The sequence below is a fragment of the Artemia franciscana genome, chromosome 17 (assembly GCF_032884065.1).
Source record: "Artemia franciscana chromosome 17, ASM3288406v1, whole genome shotgun sequence".
NCBI classification, from domain to species: domain Eukaryota; kingdom Metazoa; phylum Arthropoda; class Branchiopoda; order Anostraca; family Artemiidae; genus Artemia; species Artemia franciscana.
The window spans coordinates 1,944,810-1,968,284 of NC_088879.1; the positions used below are offsets into that span (position 1 = coordinate 1,944,810).

At 34.5% G+C, this 23,475-nt stretch overlaps 1 protein-coding gene across 2 annotated transcripts in view; it reads left to right on the plus strand.

The window, feature by feature from the left end:
* LOC136037676 (transforming growth factor beta receptor type 3-like) overlaps window positions 1-23,475 on the plus strand; it is a gene marked incomplete at its 5' end in the record, with an annotated part of 102,209 nt that overhangs the window by 72,680 nt on the left and 6,054 nt on the right. The window contains 6 exon segments of one of the 2 annotated variants that reach the window (XM_065720417.1): window positions 1,948-2,180; window positions 8,377-8,574; window positions 9,915-10,101; window positions 15,204-15,466; window positions 17,445-17,571; window positions 20,428-20,618. In XM_065720417.1, coding sequence (XP_065576489.1) covers window positions 1,948-2,180; window positions 8,377-8,574; window positions 9,915-10,101; window positions 15,204-15,466; window positions 17,445-17,571; window positions 20,428-20,618 — 1,199 coding nt within the window. 2 annotated transcript variants of the gene reach the window in all.

Consider the following 23,475-nt stretch of genomic DNA (forward strand, 5'->3'; position numbering starts at 1 on the left):
AAAAAGTAGAGTTAAGAGAAAGAGTCAAACTTTATATATATTATACAATTCCTCTATAAATGGTTAAGCTAATAGGTTTGTCATGAGTAATTTCGCCTTTTACTCTAAGTGCGGAACGGAAACTATTCCTAGTTTGTCAACTAAATCACAATATTTCCTGTGTATTGAAGATGCTGATATTGTAAAACCGATAGAAGCTACTCAAAAGTTCACTATGTTCACTATCTTATTATTGCGCTTTCTGTAACATAACAGCACGCACTTGAATATTGTTGGGGATTTTTTTTCTTGGTATACTCTGTTTATTGTTCTAATTTTCCCGTTTTTATTGTTTTGGATTCCTTTTTACATTTTACCCTACTGTAACTCTAAGAAAGGAACTCTACTTTTACTCTAAGTTAGGAACGGAAATTATTCCGTATATGAAAGGCGTTGTCCCCTCCTCAACGCCTTGCTCTTTACGCTAAAGTTTGACTCTTTCTCACACTCTACTTTTTAAAAAAATAAAAAAAAACTTTAGCGTAAAGAGCTAGGCGTTGAGGAGGGGACAACCCCTTTCAAATACGGAATAATTTCTGTTCGTTTCAAGTTTTAATGTCGCTCCTTACTTGTAGTTAAAAAAAACTTGTTTTTTTTATTTAATTACATAAAGCTTCAGTTCTCGTTTGATCAATCTTGGGATTTTGCAAGTTTTGGCTAAATTAGAATTTTGACAGAATGCAATTTTGGCTATGAATCTGGCTCAGAACTTGTTAGTGTAGTAAGTTCCTCTTTAATTAACTTCGCTCCTTAAAAGAAAACACAGTTAAACAGGAATGATGAGGATTGTATCGGAATTATAATTTCTTAATAAAACTGGCCTTCAGTTTTCTTTCAAACCGGCACTGTCATTTCTGATGGTTGTTTTAATGTCAATATCATACGATTAAAAGCTAGATTTACTGACATTCACAAAGTTCACAGGGTAAGAGTGAATGAGCGCAAGATCACCATCAGGAAATTTCTGGGCGGGGAGGGGCAAGTGTTAACAGAAGCTCTATTTTTTTTTATACCAAAACTTAAATGAGAATATTTATCATTCTCCTATTTTATAAAAATTTTAAGCATCTTAAATTCTAAAGTATTTTATACATTCTAAAATGATTATTAGGGGGGAGAGGGTATTAGGGGGTCCATGAGTGGGCCTGGGTATAGCCTGCTGTACATACCGTTTGCCAATTCAAATAAGGCGGGGGATTATTAGGGGGTCCATGAGTGGGCCTGGGTATAGCCCTGCTGTACATACCGTTTGCCAATTCAAATAAGGCGGTGGATTATTAGGGGGTCCTTGAGTGGGACTGGTTGTAGCCCTGCTGTACATACCGTTTGCCAATTCAAATAAGGTGGGGGATTATTAGGGGTCCATGAGTGGGCCTGGGTATAGCCCTGCTGTACATACCTTTGCCAATTAAAATAAGGCCAAAAATCAGCCATTTGTCTTGGACGAATTCCAACTTCGGAGCATCAATCTGATTTGATGGACATTACTATGTTCGGATCGACTGCTATTTTAGCCTAAGTAATTCCAAGTGCCTTGTGTAACACTTGTTGTCCAAATGATATTTATAACCCTTCCTATTAAACAAAACACCATCGATCGTTCTGCTTTCCCATAATGCAAGTGGATTTCAAGATATTGAAAATCTAAACTTAAAAAACACCCAAATAAAGCCCTTTCAATTGACCACAGCATATTTTCAGCGTGTGGAACTGGCGGCTATATATTTCTTCTGACAAAAAAAAAAAAAAAAAAAAAAAAAAAAAAAAAAAAAAAAACCGATTGTAATAGCTGACTGTCTAAACAATGTCTCAAATATCTATTTACTTTGAGCACTTCATTTAGATTAATTAATTAAATTTATACATTCAATTTTTCTTTAAAGACATTAGTGACTATAAATATTTTAGGTAATGCCAGAGGTCTGAGTCAACGTGTTCACGAGGCCATTCAACTGGAATGTGAACCTAAGCATATGAGCGCCTCAATGCCTTTAGATATGGGTCCAATTGTTGGAATTACCTTTTCAGACAGAACATGCAAAGCAACACGGAACAGGACTCATTGGATCTTGAAGTCAGTTGTTACGTCATGTGGAGCTACTGTAATAACTGATGGTAGATTAACCACCTACTCAAATATGGTAAGTAAAAAATGTCAGATATGGTAAGCTTTGAAAACAATGATAACCTTGACATAAGTGTTTTTTATTCTCGGGTAGACAGTGTAGACCAACACGTGACAGAACCATGTGGATGTTATAGCTTCGTTTTGTATCATGTGGAGTCATTGTTATAGTCCCTTACTCAGCTATGGCAGGTTAAGATAAAATCTTAAAACACAAGTTCAGTATTAGTATCTTTTTTGGGGCATACTTTATCTGACAGGGTATATAGAACTACACGAAACATATGTCGTTGGTATGTGGGGTTTGTGCAGATTAATCACTTCGCTCAAATATAGTGAAGATAAGAAATATGTTAAGCTTCAAAACATGAATAAAGTCAATATTAGTGGGCTTTTTTTTCAAGCAGAAAATTCAAACCAACACGTGACATAACGTGACAACACATTTGATCCATTTGCACATGAATGTAATCCATTAAAGCTTATCAACCTAAGAAGCACGTAAATTAAAAAAAATTATGTGAAAAAGTATGATTTTGTTTGTCTTTCATATTTATTCCATAAAATAAGTCCTTAAGCTTTCTTTCGTTATAATCTTAAGCAATAGGCATATGATACAGTTAGAATGGAAAAATATATACCAAACGTTGAAGATATAAAAGAAATGTAATTTGGTATAATATTTAGTGTTTCTGCTTTCCTTTAGCTCAGTATTATTCATTCAGTCTTTGTTCATTATTCATTGAGCATTATTGTTCATTATTGTTCATTATTTATTATTGTTCATTACTTCATTATTTATTATTATTATTCTTGTTCATTATTGTTTATGTTGCTTATGTTTGTATTGTTTATGTTTTTGTTCATTATTGTTCACTTGTTCATTATGTATTATTCATTGAGCCTTTCACTTTTGATTTAAATTTTACAGTCAAAACGATAAAGCATCTTCAATTATCTTCATTTTGCTATATTAAGATTCTTGGTCCAGAAAATAAGACTGTAATCTCAAGCCTTTTGACCAAGAGCGTATCCAAGACTTTTGTTTGGAGAGTGGGGGTACGAAAAACTTTAAAAAACGCATACCAAATTTATCTATATGCAGTTTTCTTACGTTTTAACGAGTTGGACATTTTGTTGAAGGGAGGAGGAGGTTCAAACCCCGAATCCCCCCCCCCCATCCACCCTGGATACGATCTTGCTTTTGGCAGATTTTTCTTTTGACCTTATGAAACGATGAAAACTCTTCCTTAGGAAGTTTCAAGTTTTTATTCTTAAGGTTTATTTTGCTTGGAGTGGCCAGGGACAGAATTTCCTCTTGAGTTGCTTATTTTTATCCAATCCAGACGGGGGCGAATCTCCTGCATTTTTATTGGGGATGCAATAGGGGTCCATATCCATATAGTTTAGGGGCGTGGGATATATAATAGTTTTTTCTCCAAATTATTGCGGGGGTAACTGCCCTCTTGCCCCCACCCTCCAAACGACATCCCTGAATTCGAAGTAGGGTCATACTAATATAATACTTTGCTATTTTCTTTTTTTACTTTTACTTTATTTTTCTTTTTGTGCCTAAATATCTATGTACCCTTTTTCGCGTGATTAATGAGGGTCTAAAGCTGTTTAAAATCCTAATATAAATTAATATAAAACCATAAGGTCCAAGCTTATGCATTGGCGTGCAAATTAATGCCACTCTAATATGACTGCCGGTGCTTACGTGGGGGGAGGGTCTTCGGGTTAGAGTCTTCCCAGAATCTCAGGATTTTTACAACTTGTCTTGTATCTTCTTTTATTTCACAGATAGTTTACATCTGTTTTTTTTTTTTTCGAGGCCAAGTTCGAAGTAAAGACCAAAATAAAGAGAAAAAGATAGAAGTTCTGCTTTTCTTTTGTGAAAGAGGCGGAGTTTTGTGGGAATCTTAAAATTTTCTTTATTTGAAAGAATTCTGCCTTTATAAATAGCGACGAAGACCTCACTGCCTTTCCATCATAAACACCAACAAGGGTTTAGAGCTCATATGGCACTTTTGACGAGGTCGGAAAAGCCAAGAGCCAAGAGCTCATATGTCATGAGCTCTAGCAAAATTCTAAGAATCAGTAGATTGATTTAAAAGGAAAATCAGAAGCCTAATGCCAGTCGGGATTTAGAATAAGAGCTCTGAGACACGAAGTTTATCTAAATATCAAAATTCATTAAGATCTAATTTTTCCTCTCCCTTCATCCCCCAGATGATTGAATTGGGAAAAACGACTTTATGAAGTCAATTTGTGCAGGTCCCTGACATGCCTACCAATTTTCCTCGTCCTAGCTCGTCCAGAAGCACCGAACTCGCCAAAGCGCTGGACCTCCCTAAATCCCCAAAAGAGAGCGGATCCAGTTCGGTTACGTCAATCACCTATCTACGACATTTGCTAATTCTACCCACCAAGTTTCATCCCAATCTCTCCACTCTAAGCGTTTTCTAAGATTTCCGGTTTCCCCCTCCAACTCCCCCAATGTCACCAGATCTGGTCGGGATTTAAAATAAGAACTCTGAGACATGAGTTCCTTCTAAATATCAAATTTTATTAAGATCCGGTTATACCCGTTCTTAAGTTAAAAATACCTCAATTTTTCAAATTTTTCCGAATTAACACACCCTGCCCCCAACTCCCCCAAAGAGAGCAGATTCAGTCCAGTTATGTCAATTATGTATCTAGGACTTGTGCTTATTCTCCTCAAAAAGTTTCATCTCGATCTCTCCACTCTAAGCATTTTCCAAGATTTTCCGTTTGCCCCTCCAACTCCCCCAATATCACCGGATACGATTGGGATTTAAAATAAGAGCTCTGAGACACAAGGTCCTTCTAAATATCAAATTTCACGAAGATCCGATCACCCATTCGTAAGTTAAAAATACCTTTTTTTAATTTTTCCTCCTCCTCCAGCCCCCCAGATACTCGAATCGGGGAAACTACTGTTATCAAGTCAATTTGTGCAGGTCCTTGGCACGCCCACCAATTTTCATCGTCCTAGCACGTTCAGAAGCACCGAACTTGCCAAAGCACTAGACCCCCCCCCCCCCCAACTCCCACAAATAGAGTGGATCCGTTCCAATTATGCCAATCATATATCTAGAACTTGTGCGTATTCTTCCCATCAAGTTTCATCCCGATTTCTCCACTCTATAAGTGTTTTCCAAGATTTCTGGTTTCCAATATTTCCGTTTATCCCCTCCAACCCCATGTGTCCCCGATTTCGATTCGAATTGAAAATGGAGCATTTGAGACGTAAGATATTTCTATATATCAAGTTTCATTAAGATCAAATCAACCATTCGTAAGACAAAGATACCTCAATTTTCACGTTTTCCAAGATTTCCGGTCTCCCTCTCCAACTCCCCCAATATCACCGGATCTAATAGGGATTTAAAATAAGAGCTTTGAAGCACAGGATCCTTCTAAATATCATATTTCAGTAAGATCTGATCACCCGTTCGTAAGTTGCAAATACCTCATTTTTTCTATTTTTTTCAGAATTAACCCCCCCCCCCCCCAACTCCCCCAAAGAGAGCGGATCCGTTCCGGTTATGTCAATCACGCATCTAGGACTTGTGCTTATTTCTCCAACTAAGTTTCATCCCGATCCCTCCACTCTAAGCGTTTTCCAAGATTTCAGGTTTCCCCCTCCAACTCCCACCAAGGTCATTGGACTCGGTCTCGATTTAAAATAAGAGCTTTGAGACACGATATCCTTCTTAATATAAAATTTCATTAAGATCTGATCACCCGTTCGTAAGTTAAAAATAGCTCGTTTTTTCTAATTTTTCCGAATTGGCCGTTCCCCCACTCCCCCCAAATGGTCGAATCAGGGAAACGATTATTTCTAATTCAATCTGGTCTGGTCCTTGATACGCCTGCCAAATTTCATCGTCCTAGCTTATCTGGAAATGCCTAAACTAGCAAAACTGGCACAGACAGACCGACAGAATTTGCGATCGCTGTATGTCACTTGGTAAATACCATGTGTTATAAAAACAAGAAAAACAATAGGGAATTATTTTTGCAAAATAGTGGAAAACTAATTAAAATGACTATTTCGGCCATATGTCCAAGGGCCGTCCTTAAAAAAGCATAAATATATAACAAGAAAATAAACTATAATCCCTAACAGGACATGCATATTCCAATAAAGACTGAAGGAAAGAGTATTTAGAAATACGGAGCATATTATTGACTAAATTAAGAAAGATGCTTGGGAAGAAAGACAGGTTTAATTTAAGACTAGGTTTGAGATAAAAATAAGACTAGGAGGAGGCTTAGGAATTAAAAAGGATAAATAATTATTCATAAGTTTCCACAGACACAAGGTTTAGAATATCAAATACACAACTTTATATTGTTTTCTAAAAAACCTCTAGGATTGACGTGTCATCAGTGTATTTCCATTTACTGGGTAGACTTGTACCGATGCTAAAGATCATAGCATCGGTGAAATAAGAAAAAGGTTATTTTTCTAACGAAGAAGAAGAAGAAAAAATAAACAATTATTTCTTGTGCATTATTCGAAAACAGAAAAAAAAGGACGGAAAAACAAACAATTATTAGCTAGTGCAAAGATCATGGGTAACTTGTAAGAGTAAAAACTGGCACTAGCGTCGACGAAAAAACCCTCAACGCCATCTAGCGTTTGGCAACAATTGTCATTTTTCTTTCAGTCTAATAATACTAATAATTAATTTAATTTGTGTAGTCGGTAAAATTAGTGTAGTAATATGTGTCTGATCTCAGTTCTTGACAAAAAACGATCAATTAGCTTGAAAAATGCTAAGTGTCTCCGAAAATTAGATGGCGTTGATGTTTTTTCAGTGATTACCTTAAAGAAATTTCCCCCTCTTTACGGAAAAAATTAATTTTTCATCCTTGTTCCACATTTTCCTTAATTTAAGTCTATTACTTTTTTCTTTCGACTCTATTTGAATCCTCCTCCCTCAGTCGGAAAATTCAACAGGACGTTAATTTATCCTTTGCTATATAACGGCTGAATTTGTTAGACCCCACCCCCGTCAACTCATTTTAGGTATGGACCTGTCATCCACAATTAGGTCACGCTTGAAATATTACTTGGCCCACTCAGTAATTTTACAGCAAAAATATGGTTTAGGAGGAATACGAATATCTTCAGCCCTCAAAAGATCTGCAAAATAGGGAGCTTTTAGCAAGGGGAGGTTTTAGGAACTTATAGGAGCATCAATTCTAAGGAGAACCAGAAGCTTTAATGAGCACTAGTTTGTCAGACTCGGTGGCGCTGTAACGGGTAGTATATTATTACTGAAAAAAAAACGGAAGAGGTTATTTTGGGAACGCAATCTGGTCAATATATCATGAGGAGAAGAAGCAAGAAATAAATTAAATTCATGTAATTATTGAAGAAGGATGGTAATTATAGTATCATGTTAAATTTATGACTATCTATTTAATGCTCAAATTTGTTGTCTTTTAAGGGTAAGATAATTGCTTAAAAGCATTCACAGGTACACTCTTTATAATAGAATATTAATTATTCTTCCAGTGTAGTTAGGTATTTGAGAATACTGCAAAAAAGAATCTATTTTAAGATTCTTTTATCTAATAATAGAGAAAAGAATTCTTTTCTCTATTAGTCTAGGCTATAAATCAAAAGAGCTACTGTCCATCTATTATTCACTCAATTGTACGAGACTACTTATTTTTTTTTGTCTTCGCATTCAGTGCTTTAAGTACCTTGTTTCACCAATATTTTTGGCTAGATTCTGTAATTGCCACCTGCCCAGCACAAAATATCATCTGATAAATCGGTTTCTGTTTTTAAAATTGTAATACACATTCCTCCTGACAGCAAATTGAAGGGTAACTGGCGAAACGTATTCTGGCCTGTGATAAACTTGAATTTGGCCTAAATCAATGAAAATGCGCATAAAGGGTGTATTCATGGGATGGGAGGGGGGGCTAGGGGATTGCGATTTTTAAGTTTTTTGCTTTTCGAACACATTTGCTTTCCTATTATAAAAGGTGTGCACGTAGCAGCCGAGGCTTGCTATATAGGACTTGAGTATCCTTACGTTTCTTTAAGTTTCTTCAGTATACTTAGGATCGTTCAAGTATTTGGAATAGATAATAAATTTACTTAAAACAGCGTAGTTTGTACACTACATTACCATACATACAGTAAAACTTGATATTCTTTGCAGGTATATGTAAAGGTTGCCTCAAATTTTATCAGCGATGATGAAGATTTTGAAGGTTCTGGATTTGATAATGAAGATAGTCCGACAGCATCACTCATGACTGGCCATTCAGTGACAGAAATTGCAGTACCACATGACTGTAAATATAATCCAATGCTGCCCCTAGGGTCCTTTATACAAGAGTCTGATGATAATGTAATGGTAAGTATCTATAAATATATTTTTTTAGCTTTATCTTTAAGCTCTGAAATTTTATCTTTAAGCTCTGAAGTTTTTTATTTTGAGCACCCCCTAAAGTTTATCTACAAATTTGAAGCTACTGAATAAACTTGGCATATTTGATATATTATTCGGGAGGTTTTCTTCCCATTACTATTAAGACTAATTTAGTTAAACCACTGACTGGATCTTGTCAATAAAAAAAACAATATATTTTTCTGAGATATGTTATACATACGCTTTGATTTTGTTTTTACCGATTATATCATTCCACTCGTGGTGTCAAAAGTGGTTGCTTTAAACCAGGGGCCTCTCATTTTTTCCATATCCCTATCCCTTTTAATCTTATAGCTCAATATCTGCAGTGCCTTTAAAATATCCCACAAGGTTTTTCAATGTGCCCTGATAAGTCATCGTAGAGACCAATATCATCCAGAGGCCCTCAGCCTCCAAGACTCTTTGCACCCCAGTTTTGAACCCCTGATCTTAGAACTGAATATTCTTTTGTTATTCTTCTCCCCGATGTTGTATTAACTACACGAGTTTTAAGTCAGCAACCTAGCTTGTGGCTTTTAATTGTCAACACTGTCTCAAAATTTAAATAAAATATAGAAGGAGTGAACTCTGTATTATTCCCCGCCCTGTTACTTTCCTAAATCACCCTACTCCTCAACTTACATTACCATTCACCCTCTTGAACTTTTACTACCTCTTTCCGTTATTTCCTAAATCGTGAAATGACATAGGGCCAAAATTATGAGGTGGGAAGTTTTATTTTTAGTGCTCTTGCATGACAACCCGCTTCCCCTGAAAAAAAAACCCGGCAAATTTGGCAAGGGCTCTTAAAGAAAAGAATTAAAAATATCATTGTAACATAGCTTCAGATTTTTACATTTTACATTTATTACATTTATTTTTATATTTTTATTTTTTATTTTTATATTTTATATTTATTTTTATTACATTTATTACATTTATTTTTTTTACATTTATTACATTTTGGCTTGCTAAACATTTCCGGTTATATTAATCTTCTTCATTGATATGAGGTAATTTTGGAGATACCAATCACTACTTATTTCATTTCCTTCGGAACTATAAAATACTTCGGGCTAAAAATAGTCCATCCAAGATAAACTTTGTAAATTTTATTCCTTGTATTTTTTTTTTGTCCAAATTTCGTTATGAATTTAAAACTAGATTCATCCCATGTCGTGTTTTTACCTTTTTTAGGGGGGGGATTGGTTGTTTAGTTTTTTTTTTTTTGTAAATAAACTAAACTGAATTGATTCTAATCACTTAGCGGTCAATTTTTTTTCTAGGATCCATCTGAGGATGTTCCAGCGCAAATGGAGCTTTATCATATGGAAATCTATCGTGACAAGGACATGAAAGTACCTTTGAAGAATACACTAATTCACAACAATCAAAAGAATGTGGAAGGCTCATCATTTGGCCTAGAAGTAGGCTATGACGAAACGCTACATGTCAAGACTTGGGTTGATGGTGGTAAGTCAAATATAGAAACATCACACCCCCTAAAAATTTCAAATAAGAAAATCTTTATTCTAAGACATCCCTATGGATTGTTCTGAGTACCCGGCTGACTGACCGTATTTCAAACAGTAGGTTGTACGAAAAACGTGGTTCATTCCCACTTTCTAGGGCTATAATGAAAGAAAGGTTGAGATGGCTAGGCCACGTTCTACGGATGAAGGATGACAGATTACCGAAGATTGTCCTTTTTGGCTAACCGTCTGTGGCTACACGGAAAGCAGGTCGTCCTTGTCTGGGTTGGGAGGATGTCATAAATAAAGATTTAAAGGAAATGGGAACTTCCTGGGAGGGCGTAAAGAGGGAGGCTTTAAATAGATTAGGTTGGAGGAGGAGCGTGCGTAGCCGTGTTGGCCTCAGGCGGCTTGGTGCTGCAGTGAGTTATTATTATTATTAGTAGTAGTTTATTCTAAGAAATTTTAAGAAAATCGAAGCCAATCTAGCTTTGATAGCATTGCTATGTCTTCTTTAAAAAAACACTGTCGCCCTTTATGAAACGAACCGGGTATCATGAAATGAACTAATGTCAGCTGATTTGAATAGGGGTAACTTCTGATATGGACCGGGTATGAGAAATAGGTTCTCCAACTAGACTTTGAATGTTTGAATTCCTTGACGTTTTTAAGCCACTGCACGATATTAGGTTTGCTCTCCCCCTTACAGCCACTGGAATATACAAAATAATAAAAAGCACGAAACAAATTTTATGTATCTTTTGTTTTATCAGCGGAATTTCATACCAGATATGCACACAGGAAGGGAATTTCTTGGGCGGAGGGGGGTTGGGGATTTGTTGAAATAGCAAAAACACAGAATTTGCCTAAAAAAAATACGAAAGTATTAGAAAACACTCAATTATTTTGGGTGGGGGCTAGGCCCTCCCCACGGTGCACGAATTTAATGCATCTTGTATCTATTAATCTATGATGATACGTCAATCAATAATATTTTTTTTTACTTCATTCTTGTTTTCAAACTTGAACATAACATTCTCGGTTCCAAATTTGAAACTGTGAAATTCCCTTGGAATTTACTATTGTTATGGTAAATTCTACCATTATAGATAATTATTATGGTAATTTTCTATTTACCGTATGTGAATAGGACTGTTTTTTACGTGAATTACGTGAATTGCAATAGACTTGCTGTCAGCACTAAAATCAAAAAAAAGATTTTATTCAGCAATGTAAACATCTTGATGTTGTTTGTTTTTCAACATTTATAAATGTGGTTTTAATCATGCTTTCATCTCCAAATTTGTCTGACAAATTGTAAGGCTGCATAAAACTATTCATAGTCACCTCTTTTCAACCTTTTTTGGAAAAATATAGAAAGTGGTAGTAAACTATTATGGTAATTTTCTATTTACCATTATGTGAATAGGACTGTTCCAGAATTGTACGAATTGAAATAAAATTGCTGTCAGAGCACTAAATTGAAAAAAAGACTTTATTTAGGAGCGTAAACATCTTGATGTTGTTTGTTTTTCAACATTTATAAACGTAGTTTTAATCATGCTTCCATCTCCAAATTTGTCTGACAAATTGTAAAGCTGCATAAAACTATCCATAGTCACCTCTTTTCAACCTTGTTTTTTTTTTTTCTGGAAAAATATAGAAAATGGTAGTAAATTATTATGGTAATTTTTTATTTACCATTATGTGAATAGGACTGTTCCAGAATTGCACGAATTGCAATAAAATTGCTGTCAGAACACTAAATTGAAAAAAGATTTTATTTAGCAGTGTAAACATCCTGATGTTGTTTGTTTTTCAACATTTATTATAGTAAACATCTTGGTGTTGTTTGTTTTTCAACATTTATAAACGTGGCTTTAATCATGTTTTCATCTCCAAACTTGTCTGACAAATTGTAAAACTGTATAAAACTATTCATAGTCACCTCTTTACAACCTTTTTTTTTGGAAAAATACAGAAAATGGTAGTAAATTATTATGGTAATTTTTATTTACCATTGTGTGAATAGGAGTGTTCCAGAATTACACGAATTGCAATAGAATTGCTGTCAGAGCACTAAATTAATAAAAGGTTTTATTTAGCAGTGTAAACATCTTTTTGTTGTTTATTTTTCAACATTTATTAGCGTAAACACCTTGATGTTGTTTGTTTTTCAACATTTATAAATGTGGTTTTAATCATGCTTTCATCTCCAAATTTGTCTGACAAATTGTCAAGCTGCATTAAACTATTCATAGTCACCTCTTTTCAGCCTTGTTTTTTTTTCTAAAAATATAGAAAATGGTAGTAAATTATTATGGTAATTTTTTATTTACCATTATGTGAATAGGACTGTTCCAGAATTGCACGAATTGCAATAAAATTGCTGTCAGAGCACTAAATTGAAAAAAGATTTTATTTAGCAGTGTAAACATCTTGATGTTGTTTGTTTTTCAACATTTATTGGAGTAAACATCTTGATGTTGCTTGTTTTTCAACATTTATAAATGTGGCTTTAATCATGCTTTCATCTCCAAATTTGTCTGACAAATTGTAAAGCTGCATAAAACTATTCATAGTCACCTTTTTTCAACCTTGTTTTTTTGGAAAAACACAGAAAATGGTAGTAAATTATTATGGTAATTTTTTTATTTACCATTATGTGAATAGGACTGTTCCAGAATTACACGAATTGCAATAGAATTGCTGTCAGAGCACTAAACTGAAAAAAGGTTTTATTTAGCAGTGTAACATCTTTATGCTGTTTGTTTTTCAACATTTATTAGCGTTAACACCTTGATGTTGTTTGTTTTTCAACATTTATAAATGTGGTTTTAATCATGCTTTCATCTCCAAATTTGTCTGACAAATTGTAAAGCTGCATAAAACTACTCATAGTCACCTTTTTTCAACCTTGTTTTTTTGGAAAAACACAGGAAATGGTAGTAAATTATTATGGTAATTTTTTTATTTACCATTATGTGAATAGGACTGTTTCAGAATTACACGAATTGCAATAGAATTGCTGTCAGAGCACTAAACTGAAAAAAGGTTTTATTTAGCAGTGTAACATCTTTATGCTGTTTGTTTTTCAACATTTATTAGCGTAAACACCTTGATGTTGTTTGTTTTTCAACATTTATAAATGTGGTTTTAATCATGCTTTCATCTCCAAATTTGTCTGACAAATTGTAAAGCTGCATTAAACTATTTCATAGTCACCTCTTTTCAACCTTGTTTTTTTCTGGGAAAATACAGAAAATGGTAGTAAATTATTATGGTAATTTTTTATTTACCATTGTGTGAATAGGACTGTTCCAGAAATACACGATTTGCAATAGAATTTTTTTTCAGAGCACTAAATTGAAAAAAGATTTAATTCAGCAGTATAAACATCTTAATGCTGTTTGTTTTTCAACATTTAGTGGTTTTAATCATGCTAGCATTGCTTAGAAGAGGTCCTTATTTGCCAACGGAATGAAAATTCATCTCTAAATTTGTCTGACCAATTATAAAGCTGCATGAAACTATTCATCACCTCTTGTCAACCTTGTTTTTTTTTGGAAAAATACAGAAAATGGATAAACAGATGGAAGGCTCATAACAGTTTCACTTTGGCTGATTAGGCTTTAAGTACCAAGGAAATCAAAATAAAAGGTTTTTTTTGCTTCCTGGCTCATTTTAGGTGTATTTATACCTTAAAACTCTGATTTTCTAAGATTTTAATTTTGACTATTTCAAATTAGGATATTGTTTTTTAGGGAAGTATCACATTTCGTCAGTGTTGCCATGTTGAGCCGTGAAAGCAGAAAACCTAAACTGGCTATTTAAATTTGACAACGCTTTCGTCCGTAAAATTTCAAACATTAGTGATTTGTTGAGTCCTAAAAACAACTAAAAACCTTCAAAATAAAGATACAGCTTCTTAAACTTTTAGGTGTCTTATCTTTTTAGCTTGATTTTAGTCTTATTGAACAACTACAACTTCAAAAGAAAGCTGCACCTCCTTAAGATTTTGTGTTCCTCCTTATCTTTTTAGCTTGTATTTAGTCATATTGGACAACTACACCTTCAAAAGAAAGCTACACCTCCTTAAGATTTTTATGCCTCCTTATCTTTTTAGTTTGTATTTAGTCATATTGGACAACTACACCTTCAAAAGAAAGCTACACCTCCTTAAGCTTTTTGGTGCCTTCTTATCTTTTTAGCTTGTTTTTAGTCATATTGGATAGCTACACCTACAAAAGAAAGCTACACCTCCTTAAGCTTTTAGGTGCCTCCTTTTTTTTTAGCTTGTTTTATTTATATCAGAATAAAAAAAATCGAGAAAATCAGTTGACAGTGATCATAGTTCCAATTTATCGTTTTTTCACAATATCATTTCTATACTTTTAAATTAGTCCTGTTAATTTCCCTTTTTGCAGTAGCATAATTATAAGTAAACCAAAATGATTAAACCAAATAAATAAAACTAAATAGTAAATCTAAATAAAAATAAAGCTAAAGCAAATAAACTAAATTAAATAAGTAAATAAATAAACCCAACCTACGATTAGCTATTATTTTTTTTTAAATTATAGCTTGCAAAATTTTATAATAATTTTTTAATGATTTTTTTATTTTTTTTATAAAATATAAAATATTTTAGCTCAATTATAGCCCAAAAAATTAATGGATATGGTCTATTCTGGGAACCTATAATTGTATTTATGATTGTGACATTTTCCTTTCTTTTAATTGATTGTATATCATGAATGATTCATTTGGTGTAAATAAAAAAGCGCAAAAAAGGTCGTTTGCTAACGTAATGTGGGTTAAAAGGTGCTTAACAAGCACCCAGGTCATAAAATGAATGATAAAAGAAAAACTGAACCATGGTTCGAGTAAACAGTATAAAAATGAAGAAAAGAATTAAGAATTATATGTTGGACTCCTACCTTAAAGTTCATAATAAGTTTAGATAATTGTAGAGTTTGAAAGTGGTTCCAGCTCCATAAGACAATAACAATAATTTAGAGGTTTATTTCACCGATACCATTAATTTTTTAAATTAATTTTTTTTAATTAATTAATTTTTTAATTAATTAATTTTTTTTGCAGTACCATACATTCAAATCGTAACTGAAAAATGCTGGATAGCAAATTCCTATGAAAAGAAAGCAGCACCCAAGACCACACTAATCAGAAACACCTGCCCTTCACACCTCTCAGTCCGCATGCATTCAAGGTCACACACTGGAGGCTCCAGTTGGTTCTCTTTCAAAATGACTCCGGACTATGCAGACATGGGACTGATGTATCTTCATTGTAAACTTGGTCTTTGCACTACGGACCCGAAAACAGCACACGGGAATCTAAAAATGGTAAGAACACTTTTTCGCAGTCTCATTCTCGCATTAAGTTGGGGGTACCTCTTATTCAAATTGTCATATAACTGTTTGGTTACCCTCCCCCCTGCCGCTGAAAAAATAATCCTTCGTTCGTGCCTGTGCAATCAATTTGTACCGATGGGGAATATCTAGGACCGATTTACCCATTCTGATACCCTGCCTTTGAAAATTCTCTTATAAACAGTCGAAGAAATCTCCTTTCCCACCTACTACACTATTTTTTTTTGCGTTAAATAAATTTCAGACGTAAAATTGATTCTTTATAGTTAAAAAGTTTTCGAATAGGAACAAAAGATATTTGGAATATCAGATCTCACCCGTGTCACTTATTATATTTTTTTTTTGTCGAACTCTAATTGCCTATTTATTTCCTTGGCACCTAGAAAGTGTAACTACCATCTAGTTAATAATGAAATTGGGAGGAATCAGGATGAGAATGTGACAAGCTTTCCAAAATAGTTTGGATATTATTATCCAAACTACTATCCATCCGAATGGGTCTTTCTTTTTTGTTTTTATTTTTTATTTTTTTTATACTTTATACATTATACATTATTTATTATTCATTATTTATTATTGATTATAATTTATATGTTATTTAATATTTTTTATTTATTATTATTTTTCATGATTTATATTTTTTATGTTTGTTTTTATGGTGTGCGTTGGTTTCTGTGTTTGTACTGTTGCGCTCGTGATTTCTTTTTTCACTATATCATTATCTAAGCAACTAAAATCGGATGGTTAATAATTTGACAATCTAAAAGATGAATCGAATAATTTTTTGAAAATAGTTTACGAAGTAACAGAGAAGTGCCCTAAGTATCGTTTTTAACCAATTAACTTATCCATAGAGACGCTGCCCCCTCCCCTTATCTTTGCACAGACCCGACTAGAGGTATAAATTAATTGAGAAACATCCTTATTCGGCGCTATGGAATTATAATTAGAATCATCCCCTAAATTAGATAGGACTTTACTCGTCATTTTCAAAACCACATAAAAGAAATCAATGAAAGATTGTCTTTAGCATTATTTTTAGTAACTCTAAGGTATTTTGTTTTGAGTTTCCTAATTAATTCATAAGGCCTTGGTTGCTAAATCCTAGAGATTAAACATCCTTGCATGACTCCGATTCAGAAAAGGTGTAATGTGCCGCTACTTGTTAATTAAACGTCACACCTTACCCAAGATGTAAAAATAATTACAATGATTGTTACCAAGATGTTACAATGGGTCAGGTTGCCATCAATAAGTTTTTACTCTTAAAAAGGGGACTACAAATTTTAATTTTCAATTAAATGAACCCCCTTTGAAGTTTATACGACGCCCCCTTCGATAAAAAACCTTATATACCACCGCGGCATAGCTAACAATTCTTGCCCCTAGGATCTGGATTTCATACGACCACCTTTGAATTTCTTGCCCCTTAGAATTTCATACGACCACCCGTTCAATAAAAACCTTACATATTTACGAGGCATACCTTACAATACCTTACCCAAGATGTAAAAATAGGTTAATCCTAATAAAATATAACCTTTGTATAACCTTTAGTTTATATAATAATATAATGTGGGCTATATATTTGCAGATTAGTTTGTTGGGGTAAAGTATTTGGAAAGTGCCCCTAACATGCCCCCCCTAATGTGCAAATATATACCCCAAATATACAAGTCCAATGTATTCTGTCACCCGTCTTTTCTTTTTGTGGCAATGAAACAATTTTTTGAGATCTAATCTAAGCGTAATTCTTGAGTGTGTCTTGTTTAATTAACAAGTACCAATGTGCCTGCCACTGCGCTAAACAACTCTAATTTTGAAACCGACCCATTTTAAAGAGTCAGAGCTGTATACATAACTTCTGAAAACAAGAGAAAGTGGTGTTTTTGTATTATTTCTGGTTATTAATGTTGAAGTAGAAATTGTAGTTAATATTTCATATTTTCAGTGCGTTAATCATCGTGAGCACTGCCAAAATCACAGTCTAAAGCCCTTCCTTGAAGAATCTGTGTCAACTGCCCAACAAATTATTGTTCGAGGACCTATCTTGCCTGTGCCGAGAGTGTCAGGTTCAGGTAAGCAGAATTATTATATGTATATATAATATATTATATATATAATAGCAATATATATAATAATATATATATATATATAATATATAATTATACATATATATATATATATATATATATAAAATTATGTAAATATAATTATATTATGTTATAATAGAGAGTAGAATAATTAAACCCATACCTGCGCATTAAAGAGTGGAAGGGTGGTGGAGCCCCGGATATTTAAAGAAATACTGAAAACACATTTGCCTAAGAATAATCTTTTATCGTAATTCCTCCTCCCTATAAGTTTTATATCTCTGTCTCACCTGCTGCTCCTTACTTTCAGTCAAAAAACTTTATTTAATTTATGAATGTTTCAAATCATGCCAGGAAATACCCTTCCCTCCACCCTTGTGTAAAATATCCTCTGGAAAATCCTCGCAAAAACAACACTTCCCACGCATAATTCTCCTCATGGACCCCCCTCCACAGAAATCTCTCCCGCAAAGAAATATTCTGTATACTTCCTAATAACAAATACTATATGTCAACAGGTGAACAATCAACAAATTGCGTAACTTGCGGCTCTTTTCCCAGGGACTATGGAGGTGAGGTCATCCCCAAAGGTATAGTCCCTGGAACTTGCAACTATGGTGAATCAAAGGGTTGTCTTAAAATTTTGATCCGATGTTTGGGAACAAGGGGCGTGGGATGGGGAGTAGTTGAAAAGTATATCAAACTTAATGAACCTTATAAATCTTGAATCAGCATAAGAAACCGTTTCTTATGACGTATATATTGTTGTCAAAATTCCATCTTTGGGTTTCGGTTACTGTTAGGCCGAGTCGCTCCTTACTTACAATTATTTACCATGAATGACGATTATCTGAGTGCCAAAAACTGTCTGCTAAGGTGTCTTTAAGCGAGGATCAGAAGAACCATATCTACTGAGATGTTCCAAGTGTGATTGAATATACATACCTTACCCATCCTCCATTTGAGAACGGCTTAGCATAGGGTCTTGGCAATTATCTCAGAAGTGTGACAATGTCAGCTACTATCTTAAGCCATGTCATGGCTTACATGTGTGACAATGTCAGCTACTATCTTAAGCCATGTCATAGCTTACATGTCATGGCAAAACGATATCAAGACGATATCGTTTTGCCCCAAAAGAATGAGGGTATAGGATATTTTGTATGAGCTGAATAGAGAGAAAGGTCTTCTAGTGGGTTTTTACCAGTATCCCACGCCTACTACCTTATCCCCAAGACTTCGTAATATACTAACGTATAATATATATCCAAATGATGCTACGTTATTCAGCTATACTAATTATACTCTGTAATTTTCTGGATTTCTGTGTTTGAATGAAATAAAAATAACAATTTTTTTCTCCTGAAAGTAAGGAACAACATTAAAACTTCAAACGAACAGAAATTATGACGTATATGAGGGGGTTTAACCCCTCGCCAATAACTCGCTCTTTACGCTTAAGTTCGAGTTTTGTTCGAATTCTGTAAGAATGATCCCTGAATTCAAAGGGTTTAATTAAAATAAATAGCCCTTTTGAAAGTACTAAAAAATTTAGCGTAAAGGGCAAGGTATTGACGAGACTATGAGCCCCCTCATATGCGCAATATTTTCTATTCGTTTTAAGTTTTTATGTTGCTCCTTGCTTTCAGTTGAAAAAACTTGTTTTTTTTATAAATTTTTAATCGTTTTTAAATAATGCTGGGAAATCTGGCGCCCCTTCATAGAAATTCTCTTTCCCCATGAAAAATTCCTCCATGGAAAGATCCTCCCAGTTAGCCAATCCCCCGACCCCCCCCCCCCCAGAAAAATACTCCCTGAAAACGTCCCGATATTTCCAAATAGCCAATTCTATGTGTAAACAATGGGTAAAGTTCACAACTTGTAGCCCTTCCCCTGTGAACTGTGGGGGATTAAGTCATCCTGAAAGACATAGTTATTAGATTTTTGACTATGCTGAACAAAATGGCTATCTCAAAATTTTGATCGAATGACATTTGGAAAAATGAGCGTGGGAGGGGGCCTAGTTGCCCACCGATTTTTTGATCACTTAAAAAGGATACTAGAACTCTTCATTTCCTTTCGAATGAGCCGTCTCATGATATTCTAGGACCACTGGGTTGATGCGATCGCGCCTGAGAAGAAAAAAACAAAACAAAAAATAAATAAACGTGCATTCGTGATCTTTCTTCTGGCAAAAAATACGAAATTCCACATTTTTGCAGGAAACAGCTTCAAACCTCTGCAAAAGGGTTCTCTGATACGCTGAATCTGATGGTGTGATTTTCGTTAAGATACGCTGATACGCTGAATCTGATGGTGTGATTTTCGTGGTGTGATCTCCCTAAATTCTATTACTTTTAGGGAGTGTTTCCTCCTTTTTTCGAAAATAAGACAAGTATAATCATAACTAAAATCCGATTCTTTTGATGTATCTATTGGTATCAAAATTCCGTTTTTAGGGTTTCGGTTACTATTGAGCGGGGTCACTCCTTACTTACAGTTCGTTACCACGAACTGTTTGATTACCTAACAATAAACTTCCCGTGAACAGCCTGAGAATTTGTTTCTTAAGAAGAGTTTAAAAAGTTTTCCCTTAAACTCGTGCAGATGCTAGATACGCCCTTTCGTTTTAAATCATCTCATTAGAAATTTTCATAAAATGTGTGTCTAGCAAACACAAATGCCCCTTATGGTAAAAAGAAATGTATCATAGCCGGTGCTAGAGTTGTCTGAAAAACATTTGCCTAAGAATAATCTTTTATCGTAATTCCCCCTCCCTATAACAGTCTAAAAAACTGTGGTACTCTAGTTCTTAGTATGAATTTTTAGTTTTTTTTTCAGATAATTCAAAAAGTAATATAGATATGGGCTCAGAAAGATTTGAGAACAATTCAGTCCCGGGTGCTCAATTTGTCCTCGTTGGCGTATCTACAGAGGTGGCCATCGGTATTGCTGTAATTTCATTCTTAGTCGGGGCCACACTTGTTGCCGCACTCTGGTGTATTCATGCAAAAACAGGTACGACGAAACAGGTAAACATTTTCACCTTTCTTTTTTTTTTTTAGTAAAAAATATCCAGCTTTCGTTCTGTAAATATGTACAAAGTGTTTGTACGCTGTACAACAAAACAGTACTGTACGAAAAATATGGTTCAACCCCGCCTTCTAGGTCTATAACAAGAGAAAAATGAGAGTTGAGCTAGCTAGGTCACGTTCTTCAGATTAAGGATGGCAGATTGCCAAAGATTTTCCATGTTGGCCAGCCGTCTAGAGCCAAACAAAATCAGATTGTCCCCAATTGGAGTGGGAGGTTGTCGTAAGGAAACATTTAAGGAAATGAGAGCTTCTTTAAATAGATTGGGGCGGAGGAGGAGCGTGTGTAGTTGGGTTGGCGTTCTGTAAATATGTACAAAGTGTTTGTACGCTGTACAACAAAACAGTACTGTACGAAAAATATGGTTCAACCCCGCCTTCTAGGTCTATAACAAGAGAAAAATGAGAGTTGAGCTAGCTAGGTTACGTTCTTCAGATTAAGGATGGCAGATTGCCAAAGATTTTCCATGTTGGCCAACCGTCTAGAGCCAAACAAAATCAGATTGTCCCCAATTGGAGTGGGAGGTTGTCGTAAGGAAAGATTTAAGGAAATGAGAGCTTCTTTAAATAGATTGGGGCGGAGGAGGAGCGTGTATAGTTGGGTTGGCCTCAGGTGGTTTGATGCTGCAGTGAGTAGTAAATGGTGTTAGTAGTACGTATAAAGTATTTGCTCCTTATATAAAATTTCCATGTATGGAAACTGAAGGGTGGCGTAGCCATGAGGGAAATGGCGCGGAGAAGAATTATATCTTCATTGAAATGTGAAGGACCACTTAAGATACTAATTTGATAATTCGCATAATTATAACCACCAAAAAAGCTCCTCATCCAAAACCATATTTACAGCCCTGAAATCATAGCTGAAGTTCAAGGTTATCAATGTGACCTGGGAAGTATGGGGTTATTGGGAAATGGCCTAGTCGAAAATACTGGCGATAGTGATTTTTTTAACACCAACATTAATGTTATCCTTTTTGTTCAGAATGTTTGGGTAGGTTTCTATTGTTGCTCTATTACAATGTTGCTATTGACTCTCTTACATATGCCCAAGCTCTTTTTCTCTTTTTATTCTTAGAGAGCCCAAGCTCTTTCTATTTTTTTCTCCTATGTCTTGTCAATTTTTCCGTTATTTGTCCCCTAAAGTATTAGCAAGGGAATTATTTTCTCCCTCTTAAAACTGGAGAAGGTCTATATTTAAGTTTTTTTAATTTGCTTTCGACAAGGCATGAGACTTGGGAATCTCAATCTCCTCATAATTCAAATTGTGTAGTTAATGTATTGAATAGCCTTCCAAATATTTTCTTTTGAATATTATTGTAATTTATTATTGTCTCATGCTCGTAATTTAAATCCTCCTCCTTCCAAGGAGAACTTTCCTTCGTAATTTAAATTTTGCAGTTAATGTATTGAATAGCCTTTCAAATATTTGCTTTTTGGGAAATTGTATGTTTCATACCTCGTTAACGTGGGTGACATTCTTTTAACTATTTGGACTCAAAAGAAAAACAGAAAGAAACAGAAAGAAAAAACAAGAAAGAAAAGAACAAAACAAACAGAAAGAAGAAAAACACGGCACTGGCCTTTACAGTCCCTACCGGCGGTGCTGATCTCCGCTTCATGGCCCTTCAACCAGCAAGCACAATGGGGGGGGAGGGGCAGCCATTCTGTGCTTTTGTACACCCTTCCTGTTTACCTTTCCCAGATTTCTCCACGTACTCATTATAAAGCTGGGTCGGCTCAGGCTGAGCTAACAGAGTCGCGACACTGACCCCCGTTCCAAACCAGATGATCAGTGACCCCAGGACTCAGAACCTGTTCTTACGGACAAAGGATTTCAAGGCTATCTTGCTAAAACCTCGGTTATGACGGCTCCGGAGCGGGTTTTCTAATTCTATTAATTTTCCTGTCTCTTCTCTTTTTTACTATCGAACGTTTTCTTAATTTTGGTAAATACGAGTTCCGCTCTTTTAATGATAAAATGCGCGCGATTTCTTCGGACGCGATTTCACGTCGTTCACGCGCGATTTCTTTGGACTATACGTAGAACCTCCAGGCTATTCAAAATCATTAGTAAAAAGAGTTAATTTAACCTTAGGGCGCTAGCGAAACTCTAGTTTGTTTGATGTTATCCAAAAAAAAGTTTTTTTCTGATGTTTCTGATATTTTTACTATATTTGCCATCGTGGTATTAAAATAGAAAAATCATGCAGAATTTAGTTCTCAGTATATACCAGTAAGACTGGCTGTGCTACATGAAGGGTGGAGGGGTGTCCGAGTCAGTAGTTTTTACCGTTTCATGGTTTATTCCATATTTATTATATTATTATATTTATTGTATTATAATATATATTTTTTATATGGATAATAATTTTTTGCTAATTAATTTTTTTCTCTAATAGACTACAAGACTCTTACTTTAATTTTCCATTTTATAATTGGTTAAAATTTTTATTATCTTTACTATTTAACCGGTTCTACTTGAGCCATGACACGAACAAGAGAAAAAGAACTTGAATTAGTATTGAATTGGCATAGCAATATTTTTAAATATATGACTTTTAGATTAAAAAAATGAATGGAAAAGATCAAAAAGAAGAAAAAAAAAAACCAAAAAGAAGAAATAGTATATTATTAAGAAGTAAAGAGAGGGAAAAAGCAAACCAAATCTAAATAAATGATAAGCGACACACCCAGATTATTAGCGTTTCATCACAAACTATATTTACGTTTATATAGAGGTATGATTTTTCTTGTCGGAATGGCGTTAAAAAAGACATGTAATGTTCAATCATCGGAC